The 27,861-nt window shown below is 38.4% G+C and overlaps 1 protein-coding gene across 1 annotated transcript in view; it reads left to right on the top strand.

Annotated features, from left to right (window-relative positions):
- The window catches only part of LOC115220966 (serine hydroxymethyltransferase, mitochondrial), a 32,793-nt gene extending 6,006 nt beyond the window's left edge, over window positions 1-26,787 (top strand). Inside the window, exons 2-12 of the mRNA XM_029791175.2 lie at window positions 6,975-7,154; window positions 8,466-8,545; window positions 12,060-12,260; window positions 13,775-13,856; window positions 14,725-14,847; window positions 15,833-15,972; window positions 18,779-18,944; window positions 20,126-20,225; window positions 21,755-21,910; window positions 24,056-24,163; window positions 25,085-26,787. Of these exons, the coding sequence (XP_029647035.1) occupies window positions 6,975-7,154; window positions 8,466-8,545; window positions 12,060-12,260; window positions 13,775-13,856; window positions 14,725-14,847; window positions 15,833-15,972; window positions 18,779-18,944; window positions 20,126-20,225; window positions 21,755-21,910; window positions 24,056-24,163; window positions 25,085-25,209 (1,461 nt within the window). The 3' untranslated portion in view covers window positions 25,210-26,787. The remainder of the gene's footprint in view (window positions 1-6,974; window positions 7,155-8,465; window positions 8,546-12,059; window positions 12,261-13,774; window positions 13,857-14,724; window positions 14,848-15,832; window positions 15,973-18,778; window positions 18,945-20,125; window positions 20,226-21,754; window positions 21,911-24,055; window positions 24,164-25,084) is intronic.
- Window positions 26,788-27,861: the final 1,074 nt, after the last annotated feature.

Raw genomic sequence — 27,861 nt, 5'->3', positions numbered from 1 at the left:
ACGATTTTGGTTTTACTTGACTCAACAGGTCTTCTCAAGCATATCAAATTGCCTGACGCATCAGGGGTACTCTTAAATGGGCCGGGCATGCAACGCTGGCATCGGCCACGGCTGTGATCTCACTTTAGTTGCTGGGTCTTCTCAATCACAGCATATCTCCAAAGTTCAGTAAAAGAGAACAATAAAATGTGAGGCACCCACGCCAGCGACATGTGTGAGGCACTCAGTACACTATGTAGTGGTTGGCATTAAGAAGGGCATCCTACCATAGGAACCAAGCCAAAACAGACTGGGGCCTGGTGCAGCTCTTTGGCTTACCATTTCCAGTCAAACCATCTAACCCATGCTAGCATGGAAAGCAGATGCTAAGTGCTGATGGTGTTGATGTTTATGGAAGGTGAGTGAAATGAAAACTGCTTTACTTGAAAAAACAGGAAAGGGTTTGCAAAAAGAAGGGCACACATACACACTCATAAATACGAGAGCCAAAAATAAAAAAAAGACAAAAACCACAGACATCCCTTCCTTGCATACATATTCATTTGCAGTCCCCTTCTACTCACACTGACCTTACATATACATGTATGCATATGAGGTCCCACATGGTCTGTAAGCCTACTAGAAATAGCAACTAAATTTCCCTCAGATATCACACTACAATAAAAAAAAAAACAGGAAGGACACTTTGGATGATGTATTGTATTCCCTGATACCCACCCCTAAAAGGACAAGATGGTCCTAGCTACAACACCTTTGATCATTAGTTCTGACCTGGAACCAAATAACACACACACACACACCACCTGTGTTGTCTTTGTTTAACCCTTTAGCAATTAAACTGGCCATATCTGGCCCAAATATTCTATTTTTTTATGTTCAAACTGGTCAGATCTGTTATTCTAAAATTAAACAAGCATGCCATTGAAATCTCTATTCTATGAAATAATGCTTGATTAATTCAAAACATTGCATTTGGCAGTTATCTGAATACTAAAGGGATTAAACAGATGTCTCTAGTTGTGTCATTATATTAATTAGACACAGGTTAATTCAGAACAGGGTTGGGTAGAGGTGGATCCGTTATCAATCTGGTTCACTCCTTGAATCAGATTTTTCTCTCAGAAAAAAAAAATAAAATAAAACCAAGATATTGTGCTTTAATCCTCTTCTTTCTCTGTCTTCATCCTCCTTGTTTTAAGTTGTTGACCTAAATTATAATTTCCATCTCCTCATCCACCCACCCTAGTCTTTCCAAGCCAGAGTAAACCGCTGCGTCTTCTCTCAATCTGGTAAAAATAAAGTTTGCAAAATATACTTTTATAATTTTAGGAAAAGATATGTTTCTTTACTACCCACAAGGGGCTAAACATAGAGGGGACAAACAAGGACAGACAAAGGGATTAAGTTGATTACATCGACCCCAGTGCATAACTGGTACTTTATTTATCGACCCCGAAAGGATGAAAGGCAAAGTTGACCTTGGCGGAATTTGAACTCAGAACATAACGGCAGACGAAATGCGGCTACGCATTTCGCCCGGTGTGCTAACGTTTCTGCTAGCTCGCCGCCTTAAGGAAAAGATATCTTTCGATAACATGTCCCCCTGTTTTCCTGCATGTAGGAAAATGGCTGTGTGTACCTCAAGAGTACATCATATAACAATATTCAAAGAATAGGAGGCTGAGGACTGATCCTTGGTGAACCCTTACTTCTATCTGGAATTCTTCACTATACTCGTTGCCAATCTTCACCTTATTGACAATATCCCTGTACAGGGTTTGTACAGCTCTTACCAACCACTTGTCTATCCCTAGTTTCTGCATTGACCACCAGTCTATGTATTTGTGCACACGTGTTTTGATAATGTACAGCAGTTGTAAACGAGCACCACTGTCATAAGTAGGGTCGTTTATTTCCAATCTTTCATGGAAACATGTCTGGCCATGTGAAAATATTATTTTGCTCAGAAATAGTTGAGAGGGTTCAGTCCCACTGTGTGGCACCTTGGACAAGTGTCCTGTACTATAGCCTCGGGCCGACCAAAGCCTTGTGAGTGGATCTTGTAGATAGGAACTGAAAGAAGCTCGTTGTATATATTTATATATATGTATGTGTGTGTATATGTCTGTGTGTCTATGTTTGTACCCCCAACATCGCTTGACAACCAATGGTGTGTGTTTACGTCCCCGTAACTTAGCGGTTCGGCAAAACAGACCGATAGAATAAGTACTAGGCTTACAAAGAATAAGTCCTGGGGTTGATTTGCACTCCAGCATGGCCACAGTCAAATGACTGAAACAAGTAAAAGAGTAAAAAGAGAGAGGGACTCAATGAATTTGACCTGATTCATAAAAACAGGGAAAAATGGACATTAAAATTATGGTGATATATATTGTGGACCTTATAAGAATTTATAAACTTCTGGGGGAATGAGAAATAAATTCCTTAATGGATTTGGTAGATGGAAACTGAAAGAAACCTATTGTGTGTGTGTGTGTGTGTCTATATATATAGCATGGGCGAAAGCGCTAATATATAATATATGTTATATGATGTATAAAAACCTTTAATATGCAAATAAATATCTGTAAATATAAAACCATCTGAATTTCTGAGTACCGAATTTCTTCTAATATAAAATACCTGTACATCCTCTCCAAACCTTCTAATATATATATATATATATATATATATATATATATATATATACACACACACAGTGTGTGTCTCTTTATCTCTGTTTGTTCTTTGTGGAACCTAGGTAAGTGACTTTCACTATAGGCTTAGGAGGACCAAATCTCTGAACGGATATAGTGGAAAGACACTGAAAGAAGCTGTGTGTGTGTACACCTTTGTCTTGACATCATGTGCTGATTGCAAATGAGCATCAATATCATAGAAGTGATGTTTGTTTCTGGCCTTCCATGAAAAACCTATTTGGCTGTAGTAAATCTGCCTCAACAAATTCCATCTGACTCATTCATGCAAGTATGGAAAAGTGGTTTTAATGATGATGAGGACTGTGGTAAGAAGTTGTTTCCGAATCACATGGTTCTGGTTTCTGTCCCTCTGTGTGGCACCTTGGGCAAGTATTTTCTACCATAGCCTTAGACTAACCAAAGTCTTTAGTGGATTTGGTAGATGGAAACTGAAAGAAACCTATTGTGTGTGTGTATATATATATATATATATATATATATTTATATATATATATAAGTGTGTGTCTTTTTATGTCTGTCTGTTCTCCACCACTAGTTAACATGTTTGTATGTTTACATCCCTGCAACTTAGCAGTTCAGCAAAGGTGACCAATAGAATAAGTATCAGGCTTAAAAAAGTACTGGGATTGATTCGTTTGACAAAAATTCTTCAAGGTGATGCTCCAGCAGTCTGAGTGCAACAAGTAAAAGATAAAAGGTATATTTGTATATATATCTAATGTCCATGTTCCATGCTGGCATGGGTTGGACTATATATATATATACATACATACATACACACACTCCTACATGATGGGCCTCTTACAGTTTCTTTCTATCAACCATTCACAAAGCAATGGTTGGCTTCTCTTAAAAGGACGAAAGCAAATTTGACTTTTGATGGTTTTGGACTCTGTGTGCTGAATGTCACAAAGTTTTATCCGATGTTCGAATGACTCTACCATTTGAAAGCAAATTCACTCCTGGAAGTAAATTTAAAGAAAGATATGGTATTATAGCTGATATCCACTCCCACCCCCCACCACAGTTGGATCTGTTGTTGCTGTTATAGTTATTTATTCATTGGTCAGTCCTTATTGAGCAGGGTTGTGGTCAGGCATGATCAACTCTGACCATTCCATTTTTTATTTTATTGAAGACCTCTTTTGACACGGTAGGTTCTGGTTTGAGGAAGATTTTGCTGCTATTTCTAACTTTGTGAATATCTACATAGAGGCCTGCTCCTTCATGGGTCTGAATTTCTGTGTATTTATCTGTACTGTTTAACTCCCAGATCAGCCCTAACTGAGCCAGAGGTTTGACCATCTGTTTTTAGAGGTACGATGAAGTGTGTAATTTGAGGGAACTTAGTTGCTGTTTTTAGCAGTTCAAGTAACTACATAGAGCAGGCAAGAGCAGCCCTTCTTGAGAAGTGGGTTACATGAGACAGCTCATTATCAGGCCGGTTGTACTATTAAAAACATTCAAGATAATTTCTTTTATTAGGCATGCTATTCAGAAAGACCCATGGATCACAGTGTGTCCATGATTAATGTAGAGGCTCCCTGGTTGTGTTGTCATGGTTACATATACAGGGTGATGGACATTTCTCATCCAGTGTCCTAACAATTTCACTAATAGGTGCAGGAGTGACTGTGTGGTAAGTAGCTTGTTTACCAACCACATAGTTCTAGGTTCAATCCCACTGCATGGCACCTTGGGCAAGTGTTTTCTACTATAGCCTCGGGCTGACCAAAGCTTTGGGTGGATTTGGTACACAGAAACTGAAAGAAGCCTGTCGTATATATGTGTGTTTGTGTGTCTGTATTTGTCCCCCCCAACATCACTTGACAATCGATGCTGGTGTGTTTAACTTAGTGGTTCAGCAAAAGAGACTGATAGAATAAGTACTAGGTTTACAAAGAATAAGCCCTGGGGTTGATTTGCTCGACTAAAGGCGGTGCTCCAGTATGGTCGCAGTCAAATGACTGAAACAAGTAAAAGAGTAAAGAGAGTAATCTTGGGCTTTAGTTTATTACAAGCCCAAAAGGACGAAGGGCAAAGTTAACTTTGACTGGATTTGAACTCCGTTCAGTGAGAATTGAAACCAATGTCACATGGTATTGTGTTGTGCTCTAATAATCACTGTCTTATGTGTTTATTTAATCGATTAATTAGCACAACGGCATGTTGCTGGTATAATTAGCTGTCTCAGCTGGATATCTCTTCCTGTTGTTAACACTCAACAATGAAGTTGCAACTTGGCCCGTTACTGTCTGACTTGCAAACTAGTGTGAACAGTTTTGTGTTTACTTTCAGGTAGTGTCCTAAAACTTGTGCTTTAATCGTTTTGATACCAACTCACCTGAGACCCACACTGGTTCTGTGATACAACTTTTCTGTTTCAAAGTAATCTCAATTAAAACTTTTTTATAGACATACTCATCTATGTTCTAAACATCACCTTGATAATGACAGTTATTTTATGAAATTCTTTATTTTGAAATTAATAGAAGCAAAAGCAGTATGTTTTTCATTTGGTTACAAAAGGGTCCAAGTATTCTTAATTAAAACCTTCCATCAAAATTTCATGTTAATTTATTTTCTAAACACTAGCCTAATAATGACTGTAATTTTATTAAGTTCCATTTTTCAAAATTATTTTAAACAAAAATAGTGTTTTCTACAAAAATTTTGTAAAAGGTGGGTTAAGACAGGAATAAGCTGGTGTCAAAACAAGTAATCTAAATAAAAACCTATCAAAATCTCATATTAATTCATGTTTCAAATACCAGCTTCATTAAGGCAGTTATTTACTAAATTTCCATTATTTTCTAAATTAAAATAAAAGCACTGTATTTTTAAATAGAAATATGATAATGAAAGAGTTAATATACATGTCTTCACTACTTCGACTCCAGATAGAATTTGCATATTTTTGATTCTACTGGTTTTACAGGTAACACCCTTACCTCTTGCGAACCACTCAATTGTAAGATGTGGGGCAACTATTTTGTCAGGCTGACAAGTTAGCAGTGTTATTAATAGATGTGTAAAGGTAATGAGCTGGCAGAATCATTAGCATGCCAGGCAAAATGCTTATTGGCATTTCATCCATCTTTACTTTCTGAGTTCAAATTCTACTGAGGTTCACTTTGCCTTTCATCCTTTCAGGGTCAATAAAATAAATACCATTTGAGCATTGGGGGTCAGTGTAATTAACTTACCCCCTCTCCCGAACTTGTTGGCCTTGTGTCAAAATTTGAAACCATTTTTTTATATTTCTTTATTGCCCACAGGCGCAGGAGTGGCTGTGTGGTAAGTAGCTTGCTAACCAACCACATGGTTCCGGGTTCGGTCCCACTGCGTGGCATCTTGGGCAGGTGTCTTCTGCTATAGCCCCGGGCCGACCAATGCCTTGTGAGTGGATTTGGTAGACGGAAACTGAAAGAAGCCTGTCGTATATATGTATATATATATATATGTATGTGTGTGTGTCTGTGTTTGTCTCCCTAGCATTGCTTGACAACCGATGCTGGTGTGTTTATGTCCCCGTCACTTAGCGGTTCGGCAAAAGAGACCGATAGAATAAGTACTGGGCTTACAAAGAATAAGTCCCGGGGTCGATTTACTCGACTAAAGGCGGTGCTCCAGCATGGCCGCAGTCAAATGACTGAAACAAGTAAAAGAGAAAGAGAGAGAGGAGGCTAAACATAAAGGGGACAAACAAGGACAGACAAAGCGATTAAGTTGATTACATTGACCCCAGTGCCTAACTGGTACTTATTTAATCGAACCCAAAAGGACAAAAGGCAAAGTTCACCTCGGCGGAATTTGAATCAGAACATAACGGCAGCTGAAATACCGATAAGCATTCTGGCCAGTGTGCTAATGATTCTGCCAGCTTGCCGCCTTATTTGAAACCATTACCACATGTGTGGTGTAATGGTTAGTGTTGGGCTAATATGCACAAGATTGTGAGCTGAATTCCTGGAATAGGGGTATATCGTGTCCCTGAGCAACATATATCACTTCATATTGCTCCAGGTTAATCATATGAAAATGAATGCCAGCCCCAGTGCTGGTGCAGCCCTGTCTCTCTCTAGTTGTCACATCCTCAATATTCTCCTGAATTAAAGGGGTGGGAGGGTTGAGAAGGTGATCTATTGATCAGCTAAATGTATTTATTGGTCAGTTCACATTCTGTTGATTTCTGTTACTATTGTTTACACCATTCCACTTTATTGTCTTTTAATAATTGTTCTCTCATTGTAGCAACTTCTCCCTCCCTCTACTGCCACCACCGCTGCTGCTGCCACCATCACCAAAGTTGGTCAGCATCGGACAGTATGGACTGGTCAAGAAGAACTGAAAGATGTCGACCCTGAGGTGCATGACCTGTTACAGAAGGAGAAAAACCGGCAAATTTATGGATTAGAATTAATTGCTTCAGAAGTTTGTATAATTATCTACATTTCATTGTTATTGCTGTTGGTTTCTCCACTCACTACTGTGACTCCCTCCTTTCATGCACTGTCTTCACCCCACCCCCCCATCTCTCTTATCCTCTCACCATCAGCAGCTGTATCATCTTTACTACTCCTGCTGTTTGCTGCCCACCACTCTTCTCTGCTCCTCATCCCCAGCTTTTCTCATCCTCCCTTCATCCATTTTGGTAGTCTGCTCCCCTCCCCATTCATCTTCTCTTACAATCTTACAAACCACCCACCCATCAACCTTTGCTCAGCTTGTGCCTTGTGGGGGGTACCTGGACATCTTAATTAGCATTATCTATGTGTGCAACTCCTACTAATTATTTTCTTTTTTTCTGTTCTCTCTGCCCTTTTTTTTTCTTTTTCATACTAGATGGGGGTAGCCATGCAGATCCCTCTGCATGAACCTTCTCTGCCTGCCCTCGCTCATAGTAATCCCCTTTTTCCTTAGCAGGATGCTGACCCCCTGCTACACAAACACCTACCCTGAGCCAGTAGTCCTGTAAACAGCATGGCAATCTCAATAGTGCAGGTGGCACAAAAAACACCCAGTCCTTGTTGTAAAGTGGTTGGCCTTAAGAAGGGCATCCAGTCATAAAGACAATGCCAAAGCAGACACTTGCGCTATATGCAGTCTTTGGACACCTCAGTTCCTGCCAAACCAATCAACCCATGCTAGCATGGAAAGGGTGAAAGGGTGACCCCCTTCGGTCATGAATGACTATGGGATTGCACCTAGAAAGTTCTCCGAGGCACAAGTCCAGGCAAGCTTGTTTATGGAAGACCAGCAGTCGCCAATGCATACCAGCCTCCCCTCTCCACGCCACCAATGTTATCCAAAGGAAAGGGCCAAGGCTGATACAGCTTGGTACCACCAATGAATGATGTTGCAACTCATTTCTATAGCTTAGTGAACTGGAGCAATGAGAAATAAAGTGTCTTGCTCAAGAACACAACATGTAGCTTGGTCCAGGAATCGAACTCACAACCTCACGATCATAAGTTCGATGTGCCTTCACTAGCATGGCCCTTAAAATGCCATTGTGGATCCCTGATTTACTACTTTTGGACCCCCAAAAATCTTATATGAACCCTGGTTGAGAACTGTTGCCTTATATCAAAATTTCATATTAATTTATGTTCCAAAAACCAGCTTTATAATGAGTTATTTTACTGAATTCTTAATTATTTAAAAAATTGATTGAAACAGAGACTTTATTTCATCAGAAATGCGGTAATAAATGAGTTAATGTTTTCACCGTTTCTTCTGTAGAACTTTGCCAGTCGAGCTGTGGTTGATGTTACAGGCTCATGCCTTACCAATAAGTATTCTGAAGGCTACCCCGGGGCACGGTGAGTATCTTTTTGTTGTTTAACACCCAACTGCCCTAAGTTATTTCTGATTCCGCTGGCCTATGATCAAGGACGTTCTTATGAGCATCCTGTATTTTCTTTAGGTATAGTATATCTCAGACAACACTGTTCAATGTATCCCTCTTTGTCATCTTGTCTTAGGTCAGCTCTGATCCTGCTGACCCATCAAGGACGTTCCAGCCATAACCATCATGAATATTTGATTTAGATATGATTAAAGATATTCCAACCATGAACAATCAGACATTATTCATGTGTATATCTCAGACCACAGTATCTGATGTACTTTTCATTTATTTTAAAGGTGGTAGGATATGATTTGAGGGAATTTTTGCTGCTATATTTAATGTGAAAATGGTGTGAGACAAATATTTTGAGAAGATTACATCATTTCAACTGGTTAAATCAAATTAATGAAGATAAAAACACCATCGTTTTAACATACACTTTTCCAAGTAAAATCACACTGGTGGCAGATACTGGTGTCACAAAAATGGCATCTGTGCCAGTGGCACATAAAAGCACCCATAAGACTCTTGGAGTCATTAAGTTAGGAAGGGCATCCAGTTGTAGAGACCATGCCAAATCAGACTGGAGTCTGGTGCAGCCTTCCAACTTGCCAGCCCTGGTCAAACCATCCAACCCATACCAGTGTGGACAATGGACATTAAATGATGATGATACTGATTGTGTAACAGCATATTCATTTACAACTTTCATGTAATGTCAAAGCAAGGACACACACACGCTCACACATGAGTTCTTTCAGTTTCTTTTTACCAGATCTTCTCACAGGGCTTTGGTTGGCCTGGAGCTATTTGTAGAAGACACTTGCCCAAGGTGCCATGCAGTGGGACTGACCTTGGAACCATGTGGTTGGGAAGCAAGCTTTTTAACCATACAGCCATGCCTGAACCTATAATGAGGATGAATAATAATAATGATAATAATAATAATAATAATAATAATCCAGCTGTAGAGGTCATGCCAAAACATACAATGGGGCCTGGTACAGCTTCCAACCTTGCCAGCTCCTGCAAACCATCCAACCCATGCCAGCATGGAAAAACTAAAATTAAATGATGATGATGATAATTTCCAAATATATATTGCATTTGTTTATCTAAGATAAGAATATTTTTTTATCTATTAAATGTAATTTAATATTTCTTAAATCTGTTGCTACTCATCTCCTTTCCTGTCCTTCGTTGGCCCTTATCATTCACACACACACACACACACACACACTCACTCTACCCTACATCAGCTCTTATGAGTACACGAGTACCCCACTATTTCTCATTGACCTCATTTATAGGCTGATACCACTTATCTCTTTCTGCTGCCATCTCTGTCTTCAATTTGACTACAACTCGTCTCCTGTCTCTTATATTTTTTCTCCTCCGCTGCCTTTGGTCAATTAAAATGATTGACATCCTCATTCGCAATGTCCTTTCTATTCAAATATTGTCAGTATTTGAATGGGTTTATCGCTCCTATTACAGCTACCAGTATCTACGGCAACTACCAATACTGACTAATAAAACCTCATCATCATCGTTTAACATCCGCTTTCCATGCTAGCATGGTTGGACGATTTTGACTGAGGGCTGGCGAACCAGATGGCTGCACCAGGCTTCAGTCTTGATCTGGCAGAGTTTCTACAGCTGGATGCCCTTCCTAATGCCAACCACTCCAAGAGTGTAGTGGGTGCTTTTTATGTGCCACTGGCATGGGGGCCAGTCAGGCGGTACTGGCAATCTTTTTACATGTGCCAGTGAAGCGACGTTGGTAACGATCACGCTCGAATGGTGCCCTTTTACGTGCCACGGGTACGGAAGCCAGTTGTCTGCTCTGGCAACGATCACACTCAGAATGGCCGAGTGGTCTAAGGCACCAGGTACATTTACCAGAACCATTAATACAATTAAAACCATCAATTCTAACTGTTATAGCTACCAGTTAATCACCCCCATATTATTATTATAATGATCAGTACTATGATATCATCTGATACTCTTACAGCCAGAAATACTGTAATAGTCGTCAGGTGTCGCTAAGTGCAGGCATGGTAATGTGGTTACTAAGTTTGCTTCCCAACCACATAGTTTTGGGTTCAGTCCCACTGTGTGGCACCTTGTGCAAATGTCTTCTACCATAGCCGCAGGCCAACCAAAGTCATGTGGGTGGATTTGGTAGACAGAGACTGAAAGAAACCTGATGTCTCTCTCCCGCTCTCAAATATATATCCATGTGTATATCGAATTGTATATGTATGCATGTTGTAAAATAAAAGCACCCACTACACTCACGGAGTGGTTGGCGTTAGGAAGGGCATCCAGCCGTAGAAACATTGCCAGATCTGACTGGGCCTGATGCAGCCTTCCGGCTTCACAGACCCCAGTTGAACCGTCCAACCCATGCTAGCATGGAAAACGGATGCTAAATAATGATGATGATGATGATATATGTGTGTGTATATATATATATATATATATATATATATACATACATACAGATAAGTAAATTTGTGTATATTAATATACGTGTGTGCGCATGCACATGTGTATATATATATATATATGTAGTGCATGTGTGTATGTATGTATATATAGTGCATGTGTGTGTATATATTTATAGTGCGTATGTGTATATATATAGTGTGTGTGTGTGTATGTATGTATATATATATATATATATATATATATATATATATATATATATATATACTCTTTTACTCTTTTACTTGTTTCGGTCATTTGACTGCAGCCATGCTGGAGCACCGCCTTTAGTCGAGCAAATCGACCCCGGGACTTATTCTTTGTAAGCCCAGTACTTATTCTATCGGTCTCTTTTGCCGAACCGCTAAGTTATGGGGACGTAAACACACCAGCATCGGTTGTCAAGCAATGCTAGGGGGACAAACACAGACTCGCAAACACACACATACATATATATATACATATATACGACAGGCTTCTTTCAGTTTCCGTCTACCAAATCCACTCACAAGGCTTTGGTCGGCCCGGGGCTATAGCAGAAGACACTTGCCCAAGATGCCACGCAGTGGGACTGAACTCGGAACCATGTGGTTGGTTAGCAAGCTACTTACCACACAGCCACTCCTATATATATATATATATATATATATATATATATATATATAGTGTGTGTGTGTGTATGTATATATGTATATATATATATAGTGTGAGTGTGTGTGTGAGTATGCATGAATGTATATATATATAGTGTGTGTGTGTATATATATATATCTATATATCAAAGACTAACATTATTTAATGAGTTTTTTTTTTTTCATTATTTTTAAGGCACAAAGTGAAATTTGACTGCTGTTTCTAGTCAGTTGATTAACTTCATAAGAGGCTCTTTGTTGGTTGGTTACAGATTGGATATACTGGATGTTGTTGTTGTGGTGGTGATGAATAATTACCTGTGTTAATGAAATTAAAACATTGATGTCTTTACTTTGCAGATATTATGGAGGAAATATTTACATAGACGAAATTGAGCGCTTATGTCAGAAGAGGGCCCTGGAATGTTTCCGAGCTGATCCAGAACGATGGGGTGTGAATGTACAACCATATTCTGGGAGCCCGGCTAACATGGCTGTGTATACTGCTGTTTTAAATCCCCATGATCGGATCATGGGACAAGATTTACCAGATGGAGGACAGTATGTAATTTTTTTTTCCCAATTTTTACTGTTTGTCTATTTTGGAGGGATTCTGCTTTAAGCATCCCATATAACCCCTCATAACTTTTTTGTTATTTGGAATTTTCAGAAAATTTTTGCGAATTTGAAGTGTGTATGTTTGCGTGTGTATTTTCGTGTGTATGTTTGCGTGTGTATTTGTATGCGTATGTTTGCGTGTGTATTCGTGTGCATAAGTTTGCATATGTACTTGAGTACATATGTTTGCATGTGTGCATATGTTTGCATGTGTACTCATGTACATGTGTTTGCATGTGTACATGTGTTTGCATTTGTACATGTGTTTGCATGTGTACATGTGTGTGTACTTGTATTTGCGTGTGTATTTTTGTATTTGTGTACATTTATGTACGTGTGTGTAGATATGTATTTCTGTTTGTGTGGACTAGTTTCTATTTCCCCTTGTCTTCCTATGTGTTCATTGATTGTAAACAGTGATACATGTTGTGTCCTTTGTTTGCAACCAACAGCATAAAGCATGTAAGAGTTTCTTGTTTTGTTTCATAGTCTTGTAAACAAAAGGTCCATTCAAATGGTGTAGCTTGTTTCCACTTCATTATGTAACTAGGTCCAGGCTCTTTATTATTCCATAAACCAGGTGATTAGTACCTTGCTTGGAAACAGGTCAGGGTTGGCAAGACAAAGTACATAAAGCTGTAGGAACCTGTCTCAGTGAACTCTACCTAATCCATGCAAGCATGGAAACGTAGATGTGATGTTGAATAAATGATAATATGTGTGTTTACATTTGATGGTTTTCCTATAATTTCCAACTACCAAATTCACACAATTCATTTTCCAGTCTGGAGCTATAATAAAGACAGCTGCACTGGGTGCTGTGTGATGGAACTGAACCTGAAGCCACAAGATTCCAAAGCAAACTGCTTCACCACAGTCAAACCTCTGTATTTGTATTAAGAAAAAAAAAAATGTATTCCTTGCTGTGTTGAAATATCTGTTTAATTTCTTCCTTTCCTTCTTTGATCCATCAGATTAATTAACAACCCCTACTGAATTCCATGACAAATGGGATGTTGCTCATGGAATTTTTATGGAAGAATACAAATGGAGTTTCCTGATGTCTGAGTTATTCTTTTTTACATGACCTCATTTTGCAGGTTTTAGCCAATTCTTACAAAGTGAGAAAGAAGAATTGATTCTAATACACGATTGGTATTGTCTTTACGTTCTGAGTTCTAATTCCACCAAGGTTGACTTTGCCTTTCATCCTTTCAGAGTCGATAAATTAAGTACCAGTTATGCACTGGGGTCGATGTAATCGACTTAATTCGTTTGTTTGTCCCTTCTGTGTTTAGCCCCTTGTGGGCAATAAAGAAACATATTTGATGGTTTAGATTCATGTTCAGCTCAGCTCCTTATCATTTGTAATGAAATATGTTCATTATTCTACTGAATTCTTCAGGATTTTCCATTCTTCTTAATAACAGATTTTTTTGTTTGTTTGTTTCTTTCAGCTTGACACATGGCTTTATGACTGATACCAAAAGAATCTCTGCTACATCCATTTTCTTTGAATCGATGCCTTACAAGATCAATGTGAGTGCCATTGAATGTCTTTAAGGATTTATCTCCCTTGCCTTCATTGTGGTCTCACTTTAAATTCCCAAATGTCTGAGACTTCAAAGCAGTGGTTCTTACTCTTACCTCTGTGGTTCATTAGATATCGTTTATAAAAGTTACTGGTGCACTGTGTATTTCACATGGAAAGAATAAGTTGTGTTTCAGAGATAGATATATGGAAAACTACTACACTATAACTAAGCTTGTTTTATTAATCACTAGCAATGCATCCCAGCGTTGCCAGGGTGTCATAACCTACAGCCACGTATTAGTTCCTTTCTTATGGGTAGAATCAGCACAGCTGGTATATAGTGAACTGGATTACTGGTGTAATGAAAGTTATTGTTTAAAAGTGAAGGAAGGGATGGTATAATTTGCAAGGGTTTGCATGAAAGTGCTTTCTGTTCTTAAGAAGGATCACAAACTTTGAAAGGGGGTGAAAATCGATTTTGCCGAGGAATCACTTTTCAAAATTTTAATCCTCCCCTCCATTCCCGTCCCCCACCACAGTTTCTTAATCAACTCCAGTATTCATTTTTGCCAACTGAGTGGACTGGAATGAGAATAAAGTGTCTTGCTCAAAGACTCAATGTGCTGCTGGGAATCTCTTATGATTGTAAAATCATGAGTTCAATTCCCTAACCACCAAGCCACGTGCCTTCGTGATCTATAGACTTATATATATATATATATATATATAAATCAGGTGATACACTTTGATCATGTGACTTAAAGATGAAAGAAAATTCTTCTTTTCCCAATTTTTTTTCAGATCCAATAAATGTATTAAAAAAACTGACATGAGACCTAATAATGCCATCTCTTTTCTTTCTCTATCTTTCAGCCATCAACAGGCCTTGTAGACTATGACAAACTCCACGAACATGCCAAACTATTCCGACCCCGTCTCATTATAGCTGGTACATCTGCTTACTCTCGTTTACTGGATTACAAGCGTTTCAGAGAGGTCAGACATTTTCACTTTTTTCATAGTTTGCCAAAGTTTGTGTCCCCTCCTCCCCTTGCTCCTCTCCATGCTTCTTGTCCTCATCTTCTTATCCTTTTATCTCTTTATCCATGTCCTATTTCTCTTCATTCTCTTCCCTCATCCTCTTCATCTCCTTCTCCGCCTTCCTGTCCCCTCCTCTTCTTATACCTTCCTGTACCCCTTCCCTTCCTCTACCTTCATAACCCCCTCCCTTTCCTCTACCTTCCTGCCCCCCTTTACCTTCCTCTACCGTCCTGTCCCTTTTCTTTCCTCTACCTTCCTGTCCCCTATCCTTCCTCTATTTTCCTGTCCCTTTTCCTTCCTCTACCTTCCTGTCCCCTTTCCTTCCTCTATTTTCCTGTCCCTTTTCCTTCCTCTACCTCCCTGTCCCCTTTCCTTCCTCTATTTTCCTGTCCCTTTTCCTTCCTCTACCTCCCTGTCCCCTTTCCTTCCTCTATCTTCCTGTCCCATTTCCTTCCTCTACCTCCCTGTCTCCTTTCCTTCCTCTATTTTCCTGTCCCCTTTCCTTCCTCTATTTTCCTGTCCCTTTTCTTTCCTCTACCTTCCTGTCCCCTTTCCTTCCTCTATTTTCCTGTCCCTTTTCCTTCCTCTACCTTCCCGTCCCCTTTCCTTCCTCTATTTTCCTGTCCCTTTTCCTTCCTCTACCTCCCTGTCTCCTCTCCTTCCTCTATTTTCCTGTCCCTTTTCCTTCCTCTACCTCCCTGTCCCCTTTCCTTCCTCTACCTTTTTGTTCCCTTCCTCTACCTCCCTGTCCCCTTTCCTTCCTCTATTTTCCTGTCCCTTTTCCTTCCTCTACCTTCCTGTCCCCTTTCCCTCCTCTCCCTACCTTTCCTCTTCATCTTCCCTCCCCCCTTTCCCAGCCCTCCTTCTCCATCCCCCCCCTTCCCATCTTCCTCTTTTTCTATGATGACCACCTTCATTTTACCAATCATTGCTCTTGCAGATATGTGATGACGTTAAGGCCTTGCTGCTGGCTGATATGGCCCACATCTCTGGCTTGGTGGCCGCTGGAGTTATTCCCAGTCCCTTTGAGTATGCTGACCTTATATCAACCACAACACACAAATCACTGCGGGGACCAAGGTAAGCAGTGCCATTACAGAATTCTTGGTTTCCTTTTATTACTGATATCCTCTTTATCATTAACATCATTATTATCATCATCACTATCATCATTATCATCAACATCATCATCATTAACATCATCATCATCATTAACATCATCATCATCATTAACATCATCATCATTAACATCATCATCATTAACATCATCATCATCATTAACATCATCATCATCATTAACATCATCATCATCATTAACATCATCATCATTAACATCATCATCATTAACATCATCATCATTAACATCATTACCATTAACATCATTATTATCATCATAAGCATTATTAACCATTGTCGTTATCATTACCACCACCACCATCACTCTCTCCATGACTGTCACCACTGATATCACTACAATCCTCACTGCCATTAATATCCAAGGGAAATTTCCATGCAGTAAACAGAAATAACAGCCAAATCTCCCTCAATCGCACATTACCATCTTCAGTGCAAATCCTTTCTAGTATAGGGCAAAAGAGCTGAAATTTTTGGGGAAGGGCTAGTCGATTTCAGTCCCAGAGCTTAGGTGGTACTTATTTTATCAATCCCTTAAGGATGAAAGCCAAAGATGACTTTGGCGGAATTTGAACTTAGAATGTAAAGACAAACAAAAGGTTGCTAACAATTGCCACGTTACCATCCTCAATAATAAGTTGTATTATGTGATCCCTTTTGCACAAAAAGACTGGAGGGTCACAATTGGACTTCTTTTAATCAAAGGTCTTCTTGATCAAGAATGACCTTGAGGTGAACGACAGCATGGCTATCATCATCACCATCATTATCTGCTCCCTCATCGTCATCATCGTCACTTTGCTCTCAGATAAACTAAACGGTGCAAGCTGAGTTGTCTCCCTTGCTCAAATACACGCTACAATGATAACACTTGAACGCATGAGCTATATAGCTCTTGTGTTTATAGTGAGGTTTGTGAACACATGACCATATAATCCTAGATACCTCTAAAAAGTCAAGATGGTCATGGTTGGAATAGATCTGCTTAATCAGAACTGACCTGGAGCACTAAATAACAACAAATTTAGATTAAAATACCAGTGTGCAAAACGTAATTTATACAAATATGGAATGGCACTAGCTATAATATTATGTTTCAGAAAAACTTCTCAAAGAGACTTTTGCCGTAAGAAAATGACGAAACTTACTCAGAATGTTGTCAGTGGTTTGTTAGACGCAGTGCGTTTTCACATACAAATCTCTTTGAAAAGTTTCTCTGAAACAAAATATTACAGATAATTCCTTTCCATGTTATATATCATCTTGATACTTATTTCTTTTACTGCCCACAAGGGGACAAACAAAGGGATTAAGTCGATTACATTGACCCCAGTACGTGACTGGTACTTAATTTAGTGACCCCGAAAGGATGAAAGGCAAAGTCGACCTCAGCGGAATTTGAACTCAGAACGCAGTGGTGGACGTAATACCTATTTCTTTACTACCCACAAGGGGCTAAACACAGAAGGGACAAACAAGGACAAACAAACGGATTAAGTCAATTACATTAACCCCAGTACGTAACTGGTACTTAATTTATTGATCCCGAAAGGATGAAAGGCAAAGTCGATCTCGGAAGAATTTGAACTCAGAACGCATTGGTGGATGAAATACCACAAAGCATTTCGCCTGGCGTGCTAACGTTTTTGCCAGATAGCCACCTTCCAACTTGATACTGTGTGAACTGGGCTCCCTGTTGACAGGACTTTGATATTAAATGGAGTGTTAAGCACTTATCGTATGCAAATTAGTGGCTCTAATTCTCTGAAGCTGGTGGATTTGATGTATACAAACAGATTGGCCACTCATTTCTTTGGGATTGGTTTCTAATGTAGACACCTGATGAGAAGTCAATAAGATTTCAAATTCTATTCTGGCTGTTCATTGTTTTGTTCAACCTACAGAAAAATGAGTCTAATTTGACATGCTTGTATATCTACTATGATGGTTTATGTGTGTGTGTTACGTTATTATATCTATAGATCTCAGCTAACAGTATGTAACAGACAGATGTATACATCTTGTCTTTATAAACAGTATCTATGGCATCATTGAAACAAACCATCATTAAAGAACCAGTGATTTATTAAAAAAAAAGACAATGATCCTTTGCTTTATAATCATTGGAAAACTATTTTAATCTTTTTGATATCCTCCTGTTTGAAACTCTCTCTGGTTCCAGGATACAAACTTCTTCTAAAGTTATTTACATTAAAGTCCTTTCATAAAGATTTCACTGTGATTTTATGTTCGAAAAACTAACTTAATGACAGAACTGTTCTACTAAATTCTTCATTGTTTTGAAAAATAATTGAAACAGAGGCAGTGTATTTCAACAGAAATCATCATCATCATTTAATGTCCGCTTTCCATACTGGCATGGGTTGGACTGTTTGACTGGGGACTGGCAAGCCAGTAGGCTGCACCAGACTCCAATCTGATCTGGTAAGGTTTCTACAGCTGGATGCCCTTCCTAATGCCAACCACTCCGAGGGTGAAGTGGGTGCTTTTTACATGCCACCGGCATGGGAGCCAGTCAGATGGCACTGGCATTGACCACATTTGGATGGTACTTTTTATGTGCCACTGGCACAGGAGCCAGTCAGGGTGGTTGGCATCGACCACATTTGGAAGGTGCTGAAAAAGGTTAAAAGATTAAAACGAAATGAATTCTTTGGAATATTGTCGAAGCTTTGTTTTAATTTTGTAAATTTTCCATAATTTGTTTTGTTTTGCTTTGTACCATCTGCAGGTCTGGAATGATATTTTATCGTAAAGGTGTGAAATCTGTAAATAAAAAAACTGGAGAAATTAAGATTTATGATTTAGAGACCAAGGTAAACAATGCTGTATTTCCTGCTTTACAAGGTGGGCCTCATCAGAACCAAATAGGAGCATTGGCTGTTGCACTCAAACAGGTGATGAACAAATTCTAACTTGTTTCTTGCTTATACGTGTCATTGTTTGGGAAAAGTATATTATTTCATGTTGAATATCATCATCATCATCGTTTAACGTCCGCTTTCCATGCTAGCATGGGTTGGACGATTTGACTGAGGGCTGGCAAACCAGATGGCTGAGCCAGGCTCCAATCTGATCTGGCAGAGTTTCTACAGCTGGATGCCCTTCCTAACACCAACCACTCCGAGAGTGTAGTGGGTGCTTTTTACATGCCACCGGCACGGGGACCAGTCAGGTGGTACTGACAACGACCTCGCTCGAATCTTTTTACACATGTCACCAGCACAGGTGCCAGTAAGGCAACGTTGGTAACAATCACGCTCAAATGGTGCCCTTTAATGTGCCACTGGCACGGAAGCCAGTTGGCTGCTCTGGCAACGATCACGCTTGGATGATGGAATTATTTTAACCCTTTAGCATTCAGATTGTTTTGTCAAAAGTAATACCTATTCAAATTGTTTTGAATTATCCATGCATTATCTTATGGCTTTGATATTTTGATGGTAATTGTTTACTTCTACACTGACATTGTAGGACAGGTGTGAGAGGCCAGATCTGGTTGGTTTGAACATAAAACAGAATATTTAAGCCAGGTATGACTGGTTTAAATGCTAAAGGGTTAAATTGTAATGTAACTGTTATTGTTGGCTTCCATTACATGGTTCTTCAGGACTTGAGGGTTCTCCTTGCCTCATCACCCTTTCAGGACTTGATTCCACTTGGCATGAAACCGAGCTGGCTCTATATCTTTGTAATATAGCTGGTTGTATGTGTATGTGTGTTTGTGTGTTTGTTTTGAAGCAATGGTGGTGTTTCCTGTGTTTAGGACGGCGAAGTGCTGATTTAGCTTTTCGGTTTTTGTGATGTTGCTTTGAGCAGAGTGAAGTTTTGCTGACCGTGTCTTGGACCAGTGTGGCTCAGATGTACTTGGACAGTGTTTGTTCATGTGTGCATCCAATTCCTCATAAATTGTTCTCACCAATATCCTAAATTACCATCATCATATTTAATTTTCCTTTTATATATTTTAACTTTCTTTTATCATTTTTAATATGTATAAGTTAATCATATCTGCTGTCATTACAAAGAGCATGGATATGCTAATTATTTTATAATTAATTAATCAATTCTGTTTCAGGCCATGGATCCAGAATTCAAGGACTATCAAGTTCAAGTGATGAAAAATGCCAAAACTCTTGCTAAATGTCTAAATGCAAAAGGCTACAAACTAGTCTCAGGTTTGTATTTGTTTGTTGTTGAACTTGATTGAGTAGACCTTGGGGTCAGTGACATTCCAGCTGTGACCTGGTTTTTGTTTTCTTCTAGACATGGTGTACTCTGATTACATTATCCAATGTGCTCTCTCTTTGTTCTTCTTTTAAGATGGTAAGGTGTGATTTGAGGGAAATTTGGCTGCTATTTCTAGCAGAATGAATATCATCATCATCATCGTTTAACGTCTGCTTTCCATGCTAGCATGGGTTGGACGATTTTGACTGAGGGCTGGCGAACCAAATGGCTGCACCAGGCTTCAATCTTGATCTGGCAGAGTTTCTACAGCTGGATGCCCTTCCTAACGCCAACAACTCCAAGAGTGTAGTGGGTGTTTTTTACGTGCCACTGGCACGGGGCCAGTCAGGCGGTACTGGCAAAGACCTCGCTCGAATCTTTTTACACATGCCACCGGCACAGGTGCCAGTAAGGCGATGCTGGTAACGATCACGCTCGAATGGTGCCTTTTACGTGCCACCCACATGGAAGCCAGTTGGCTGCTCTTGCAATGATCACACTCAATATGAGAAAACAAGCAATAAATTGTAAACTCTGCCATCAAATCATCTTGCTTGCTGTAGAACTGTTAAGACAAGAATTACACAGAAGTGAAGAGGGCAAATGACAAAAATGGAAAAATTTGCCAGGTGCAAACATGCCAACCTATGTCTATTGAATGCAGTTTTTTGTGTGGGTGCATGTTTCATATGAGGATTAGTCTTCTCGGTAAATACCAGCATAACAAATGAGAGCAGAAACAAAATACTTGGAAACAAGGAATAGTCTCTGTCAAAAGTGATTCATCTGCATATTAGGTAAGATGGAAGAGCAGAGGCTCTCTGGTGTACCGTAAATCCTCGAGTATAGTCTGCCCTTGAGTATAATACGCAGGGGACTTTTAGGGGGCTGTAGCTCTGAAAAACCTAAACCTTGTGTATAATACGCACCCCTTCTCTAACTTGAGTCATGCGTAATTAAGCCAGCAGCACCTAGTCGAACAAACACTTCCATGCATGCGCAATACAATAATGGTGATGTTCTTAACTGTTATATGGCAATGTAAATATGTTTGCAAATTGTTTTTGTTATATGTTATTCTGTGTTCTGAATACTTTTATTTTAATAAATGTTGCAAACTGCAAGTTATGGATGATTCTTTTATGACTTCATTGCTTTCAGGCTTAGCTTAAGGTATTTTCGCGCCCGACATAAAAAAATGCGTCTGAATAAACATTGCAGTTCAGCAAATAGAGACTCGGACATTGCTTAGAAAATATTTTTCATTTTTAACCTCGTGTATAGTACTCACTAGGAATTTTGACCTTTAAATTTTGGGGAAAAAATGCGGATATTACTCAAGGATTTACAGTAATTGGTATTGAGGTTGACTGGTAAGTGACTCATACATGGTTCAAATCTAGCCATAAGACTTATTCTTGTCTGTCTCTAATTGACAATTACAATATCTAATCATATTTAATCCCTACTTTTACAGATGGTACTGATAACCATTTAGTTTTGGTGGATATGAAATCTAAAGGAATTGATGGCGCCAGATCTGAGAGGATCCTAGAACTGAGTGGTATTACAACCAACAAAAATACCTGCCCAGGAGACAAGAGTGCTATGGTACCAGGAGGAATTAGATTAGGTAAAGTTCTCTTTGATTTGCACACTACAATCCCAACCTCTCCTATGTATCTTTTTTTTTTTTTTTAATGCTTTTATGGTAAAGTCATATGGCCTAGTGGTTAGGGTGTTGCACTCATTATCCAGAAGGTCATGGTTTCAATTCCTTGACTGGGCAGTGCATTGTTTACTCTACACAAAACATTTAATTTCATGTTGATTCAGTTCACTCAGTAATTCCAAAAACTGGAATTTAACCCTGCAACTGATTGACATCCCATTCAGAGGGAAGTGTTGTAATCTTAGTTATTTGCTATGTAAACTGGATCGACTTCCAACCAACTGAGTCCTTGGGTTCATGACAAACCTAAGTCTATGTCTGTTTTTATGAGTTGGTCATTCAGAAGAATGAGCTCTCGTACCTTCAGTTTTTGTGGGCCTCAATCTTGGACTTGTGAGATTGATGTGGTTGATGATGTCTGAACATTGCCAGAGTCAATGTTGGCAGGAGAAGGAATTTCAGAGGGTTTCTAGTGCCAGGGAAGAAAATGGGTTTAATGCAGAATATGAGGTTTTGAGATGTAGTTAGGAGGACAAGAGAAAGGGAGAGGAGTGTGTCTATGTGAGGAAAGAAGAAATATGCTGGTGAGAAATAGTAGTTGTAGTAGTGGTAGAAAGGACAAAGAGCTGAAGCAGAAAGTCTGTGATCCAGAGAGATTCTAGTTCATTGGTGATGAAGAGGAAGGTTTATTTACCAATCAGCTGAATTGCTTTTTGGTTGTGGCTGTTTAGCCCGAGGTCATTCTTGATTGAGCCAACTTTTGATCAAAGGCATTCTAACCATGACAATCCCATTTTTTTCTGCTAGGGAACCTTGGACTACATTATCCAACATGACCTTTACTAATATAGTTGATGTAATTTAAAGGAGATTTGGCTGCTATTTCTAGCATGCTGAGCAATCACATAGAAGTTAAATACTTGGCTTACTTGGATGTGATCTACAATGGTTGTATGAAGCTGTAGTTGCAATATCACAGTAATGTGAGTGGTCTTCCAATGTGGTCAAGGATATCTATGTATGTTTCCAACCACGTGAGCAGTACTTAAATGTGAGTTACCACTTAAGTATTTTCTAGCTATGAAGAAGGAGTACAGGTTTTTTTGAGGGTCGTCAGTTTTGCTGATGTGTATGTAGGTCAGGAGAGATCATCAGAAATTGTCAGTATTAGTCTTTATCCCTTTCGTTACTGAATTTATTTAGAGATGCTCTGCATTTTTTTCAATTACTTTAAATATAACAAAGAATTTAGTAAAATAACTTAGTTCAGCTAGTGTTAGGAACATAAATTGTGATTAAGGTTTGGTGGAAGATTTTAATTCAAAACTTATGAAAACAAGACATTTGTACTCAGAGCCAGAGCCGGTTTGGTAACAAAAGGGTTATAGGAGCCTCAAAATCTATATTTGTGTGGTTTCTATATGTGATGTAACTGGGTCACTGTTGAGAATTGTCTTTACATTGGTTCAGTATTTGAGATGGGGAAATAACATGAAATATTGGTGTGTCACCTCACTACTTTCAGCATTAATAGATTAACCTATCCTGATGGTGCTAAGTGACTGACAAATAATCTTATGAAAATATAATAGCGCTGTTTATTAATAGAAACAATTTCTAGCATCTAATTTGAGATGGAATAGCAAACACCGTGTAGTTGGTACTATTATTGCCTGGTAAGTGATTGACTGGGTTAAATTTCCATCAAATCCATTGATCTTTTTCTGTCTCAAATTAATGATCATAATTATCTAATATCAAAATCTTGTTAATTTCTAAATTATAATGATCAAATATTTGTTGATTCGATCTGTCCCCATCTCATAAAAGAACAGGTTTATAAATGAATAACTGACAACATTTTGAGTTCAAAGTTCAATAATGTTGACTTTGACTTTTCATTATTTTGAGGTCGTTAAACTAAAGTAACAATCAAGGATTTAGTTTTGGCGCATTATGTTCTGGGTTCAAATTCTATCAAGATATTACATTTTAATCCTCGATAAAATAATGTACTGGGGTTCATTTGATATTCTTATAAGCTACCCAAAATGTATACGGACTCACAATAGAAGACTACTTTTTGATTTTGTAATATTTCTTCAGGAACACCAGCATTAACATCAAGAGGATTTAAAGAAGAAGATTTTGAGTTGGTCGTTGATTTCTTTGACCAGGCCATACAGCTGGGGCAAGAAGTAAAGAAGAAGACCAGTGAGTTGGCCATGTTTTATGTTTGTGCATAGCGTATAGATATGTGTGTGTATTTGAGACTGGACATTAAGAAGTGGGTCGGTGAGTTGGCCTATATTGTATGAAAATTTATAATGTGTTGCTATGTGTGATACAGTTTGGTTTGGATGTTAAGAAGACCAGAAAGTCACTTATAGGTATGTGCGAGTGTATCATCATCATCATCATTTAACGTCCGTTTTCCATGCTAGCATGGGTTGGACGGTTTGACTGGGGTCTGGAAGCCATAGAGGCTACACCAGGCTCTAGTCTGATTTAGCAGTGTTTCTACAGCTTGATGCCCTTTCTAATGCCAACCACTCCATGAGTGTAGTGGGTGTTTTTTACGTGCCACCGGCACAGGGGCCAGGGCAGGCTGGCAAACGGCCATGATCGGTTAGTGCTTTTATGTGTCATCGACACGGACGCCAGTCAGGCGGCGCTGGCATCTGCCACGTTCAGATGGTGCTTTTTACATGTCACAGGCACAGGTGTCTTAACTACAATTTCCATTTGAATTTTTATCTTGATGTTGATGTACTTGACTCAATAGGTCTCCTCAAGAACAACAGGGTCACTCTACGATCCAAGGTTAGCACAGCAGGCCATCCTGCGAGCCATGAATTGTATATGTAATCATATTTTGAAGTTGGTCCATATTTTGTGTGAGTGGATATGTGTGTGTGTGTATGTTTTTGACTGAGGTACATTTGGGTTTGGAAATTAAGAGAAACAGTACATTTGTTATATTTTATGCATGTATATTGTGTGTATGTCGTGTGTATCCATATTGTTAGTTGGTCCATATTTTATGAATGTATATATAATGTAGGTGTATGTGTATAGGTAAAAGAGGCATTGAGAGAAAGCTTTATTTATTAATTTTATTTATTCTTGTTTCAGAAAACCTGAAGGAGTACCGGGCATTTTTACTGGAAAATGAAGACATTAAAAAGAAAATTGAACATCTTGAATCTGAAGTGAAACGATTTTCAGGATCTTTCCCAATGCCTGGGAGAGATTTATAGTATATTGCAATTCTTGGAGGAAGAATTTATCATCAAAGCGAAAATAATTGAGTGTAGCTATTTGGAAGAGTTTCACTGGTTAACCAACTTGGTTCTTACAGAGGTGCTACATTGCATGGATAAAATGTTTACAGTATTCCATTATCTGACACTATTAATTCATGTACTTTACCTGTTTTGCCTACCTGTTTTGCCTACCTGTTTACCTGTCCACCTTACTGTATCTCTGCTTGCTTGCCTACCTACCTATCTTCTACATATCTATCTTGCTATCTGCCTCACTATTTACTTATCTATGTACCTGCCTGCTTACCTACCTATGTATTTGCTTGCCTACATACATACCTGTCTTTTTACTTGCCTCCGTGCCTGCCTTACCTGCATAGTCTTCTTACCTGCTTACACTTCTTCCTACCTACCAAACTTTCCTTTCTATTTGTCTGTCTGTATCTTCTTACCTACCTGTATATCACTCTACCTATCAGCACACCTGCATACTGTTTTACCTATCTACTTGCATATATTTGTCTACCATCCTTCCTCACTACTTGCTTATCAACCTGCCTAATTAAGTATCTCTCTATCTGTTTAGTTACTTACCTATCTACATACCTGCTTGCTTACCTACCTGTCAATTTGCTTATCTACCTACTTCTTACCTACACACTGTTTTGTGTGTCTACCTGTCTACTTAATTATGCTCTTCCTATTTCTCTATCTACCAGAAATTTATACCAACTTCTAACTCGAGTCAGAAATCAGATAACAACTTCTCTATGACTTAATTTATCTCAGATTATGGAATCAAACATTCGACTTCTGAAAATAAAGATTACCAAATCATATGAATTCTGATTTTGTATTCCAAGAATAATAATCCTGCCATATTTTTGAGTCTTTAAGAATTGATGTAACTCTAAAAATATTCCTATAACAAGGAACTGATTGGTGAATGTGTTACTATTTTTACTAGTGGCTATGGTCACCAGAAGGAATCTGCTAATCTGACATTACTATATTAAACATAAAAACTCTGAAATATTCCTAGACACAATATAAGTTTAATGTGACTTAATCTTGGATTCTGAGTGTGCATTCTTAGACTGGAAACCAAATTATGACCATATATTATGATTGTGCAAACAGCAAATTATTATAAAGATTTTCCATTTTTGATGGGTGTGTGGCACTCATCTATCACACCCAGAAAATACACCCTTGCTCTTTAAAATTCTTTTTATTAAGATTCAGTCAGTAATAAACAGTCTTGGGGTACGGCAGGGAAATTATCTCGTTACTCTTGCTAGAATAAGAATAACATTTTTTGATAAAAACTTTTACTGTCAATATTAAATGCTTGTGTCAAGTGTTGGTATTCTTGTAAGCAATTCCTATGTGTGTGTAGACTAATTAAGACTAATTAACTTTAATAATATCAGTTGTCTGTCTTTGTAAATTACTTGTAAACAATTATGATGCATCGAATTGTATTTTTTTTTACCACTTTTGTTTTACTATTAATTTTTTAAATGTTTTTCTATTAATTTCCTCTTAAGAGGAAATTAATAGTAAAACATTTGAAAGACCCATTTCGATTGAATTTCTCTCTAATCGTTATAAAGTGCCTTACTTCTGGATGTATAATAATTAGGATGTTAGACGCCTGTTCATAATGTCATGGGTTTAATTGCTGGACAGGGTGGAGCCGTGTGTCTTTGAGTAAAGCACTTCATTTCATGTTATTCGAGTCTATTCAGCTGAAAATGAATCCAGCCAACTGCTGATGCAGTCTCCTGTCACTCCATCTTTTACATCTTTTGTGCTCTAGTAGATCAATAGTGGTGGTGGAGGGGTGGGGCACATAGGATGTTTGTCTGCTTGTTACTACTTAGGCACCTAAAACAGTTAATGAAAGCAAGGTAGATATTATCAAGTCACCTACATTTCTGAGTGATGGTCATTCTTTTTTTTTTTTTTTTTCACGTAAAGTACCAGCCAGAATTTGAACCCGGATCCTTTATTTTTTAAGTTAAGGGTAATAATGCAGCTGTTTGCTACTTAACCATTGAGGTTAATGATTGTAAAAAAAAAAACAATTATAATCTTAACAATTCATCTCGGATATTCAGAAATTTTATCATTTTCATTGTTCAGCTAATTTTATATTGACAGACAATTAGGTTAATTGATGTGAAGATATTTAAAGTATGGAAACATCGAAGAGTTAACTAGAGATATAAAGATGGGATCTTTTCGGTTTGAACGGCAGTTTTTTCTAGCGGTGTCATATGAAATTGTCACCCATAATTATGACCCTAGTATCGATCTATTGCATTTCAATCTGTTTTAGGGTTAGGGTTGGTTAGGGATGGGGGGAAGGGTATCTTTTTTACTTCACAAATGTAAATAAATCCAATCTGTTTCTTAAACGAGGGACATATTCATATGGCACAGAATGTTTTTTTTACCTCAATAGAGGTCATTGATTGGTTGAAATTGCAGAAATTGAAGAAAAAAAAACAACAAATATCTTACAAACTATAGAATGTTCTCAATAAAGCCAAGAGAAAAAGATGTTTTATAAACACATTCTACCAGTATACGAAGTTTAAAATTTTTTTAGTTACCTAGAAATTATGTTAAAAACTGCTG

Source organism: Octopus sinensis, linkage group LG17 (genome assembly GCF_006345805.1).
Source record: "Octopus sinensis linkage group LG17, ASM634580v1, whole genome shotgun sequence".
Taxonomy (NCBI): domain Eukaryota; kingdom Metazoa; phylum Mollusca; class Cephalopoda; order Octopoda; family Octopodidae; genus Octopus; species Octopus sinensis.
Note: the sequence above shows the minus strand (reverse complement) of the source record. Positions and strands in the feature narration are given on the sequence as shown.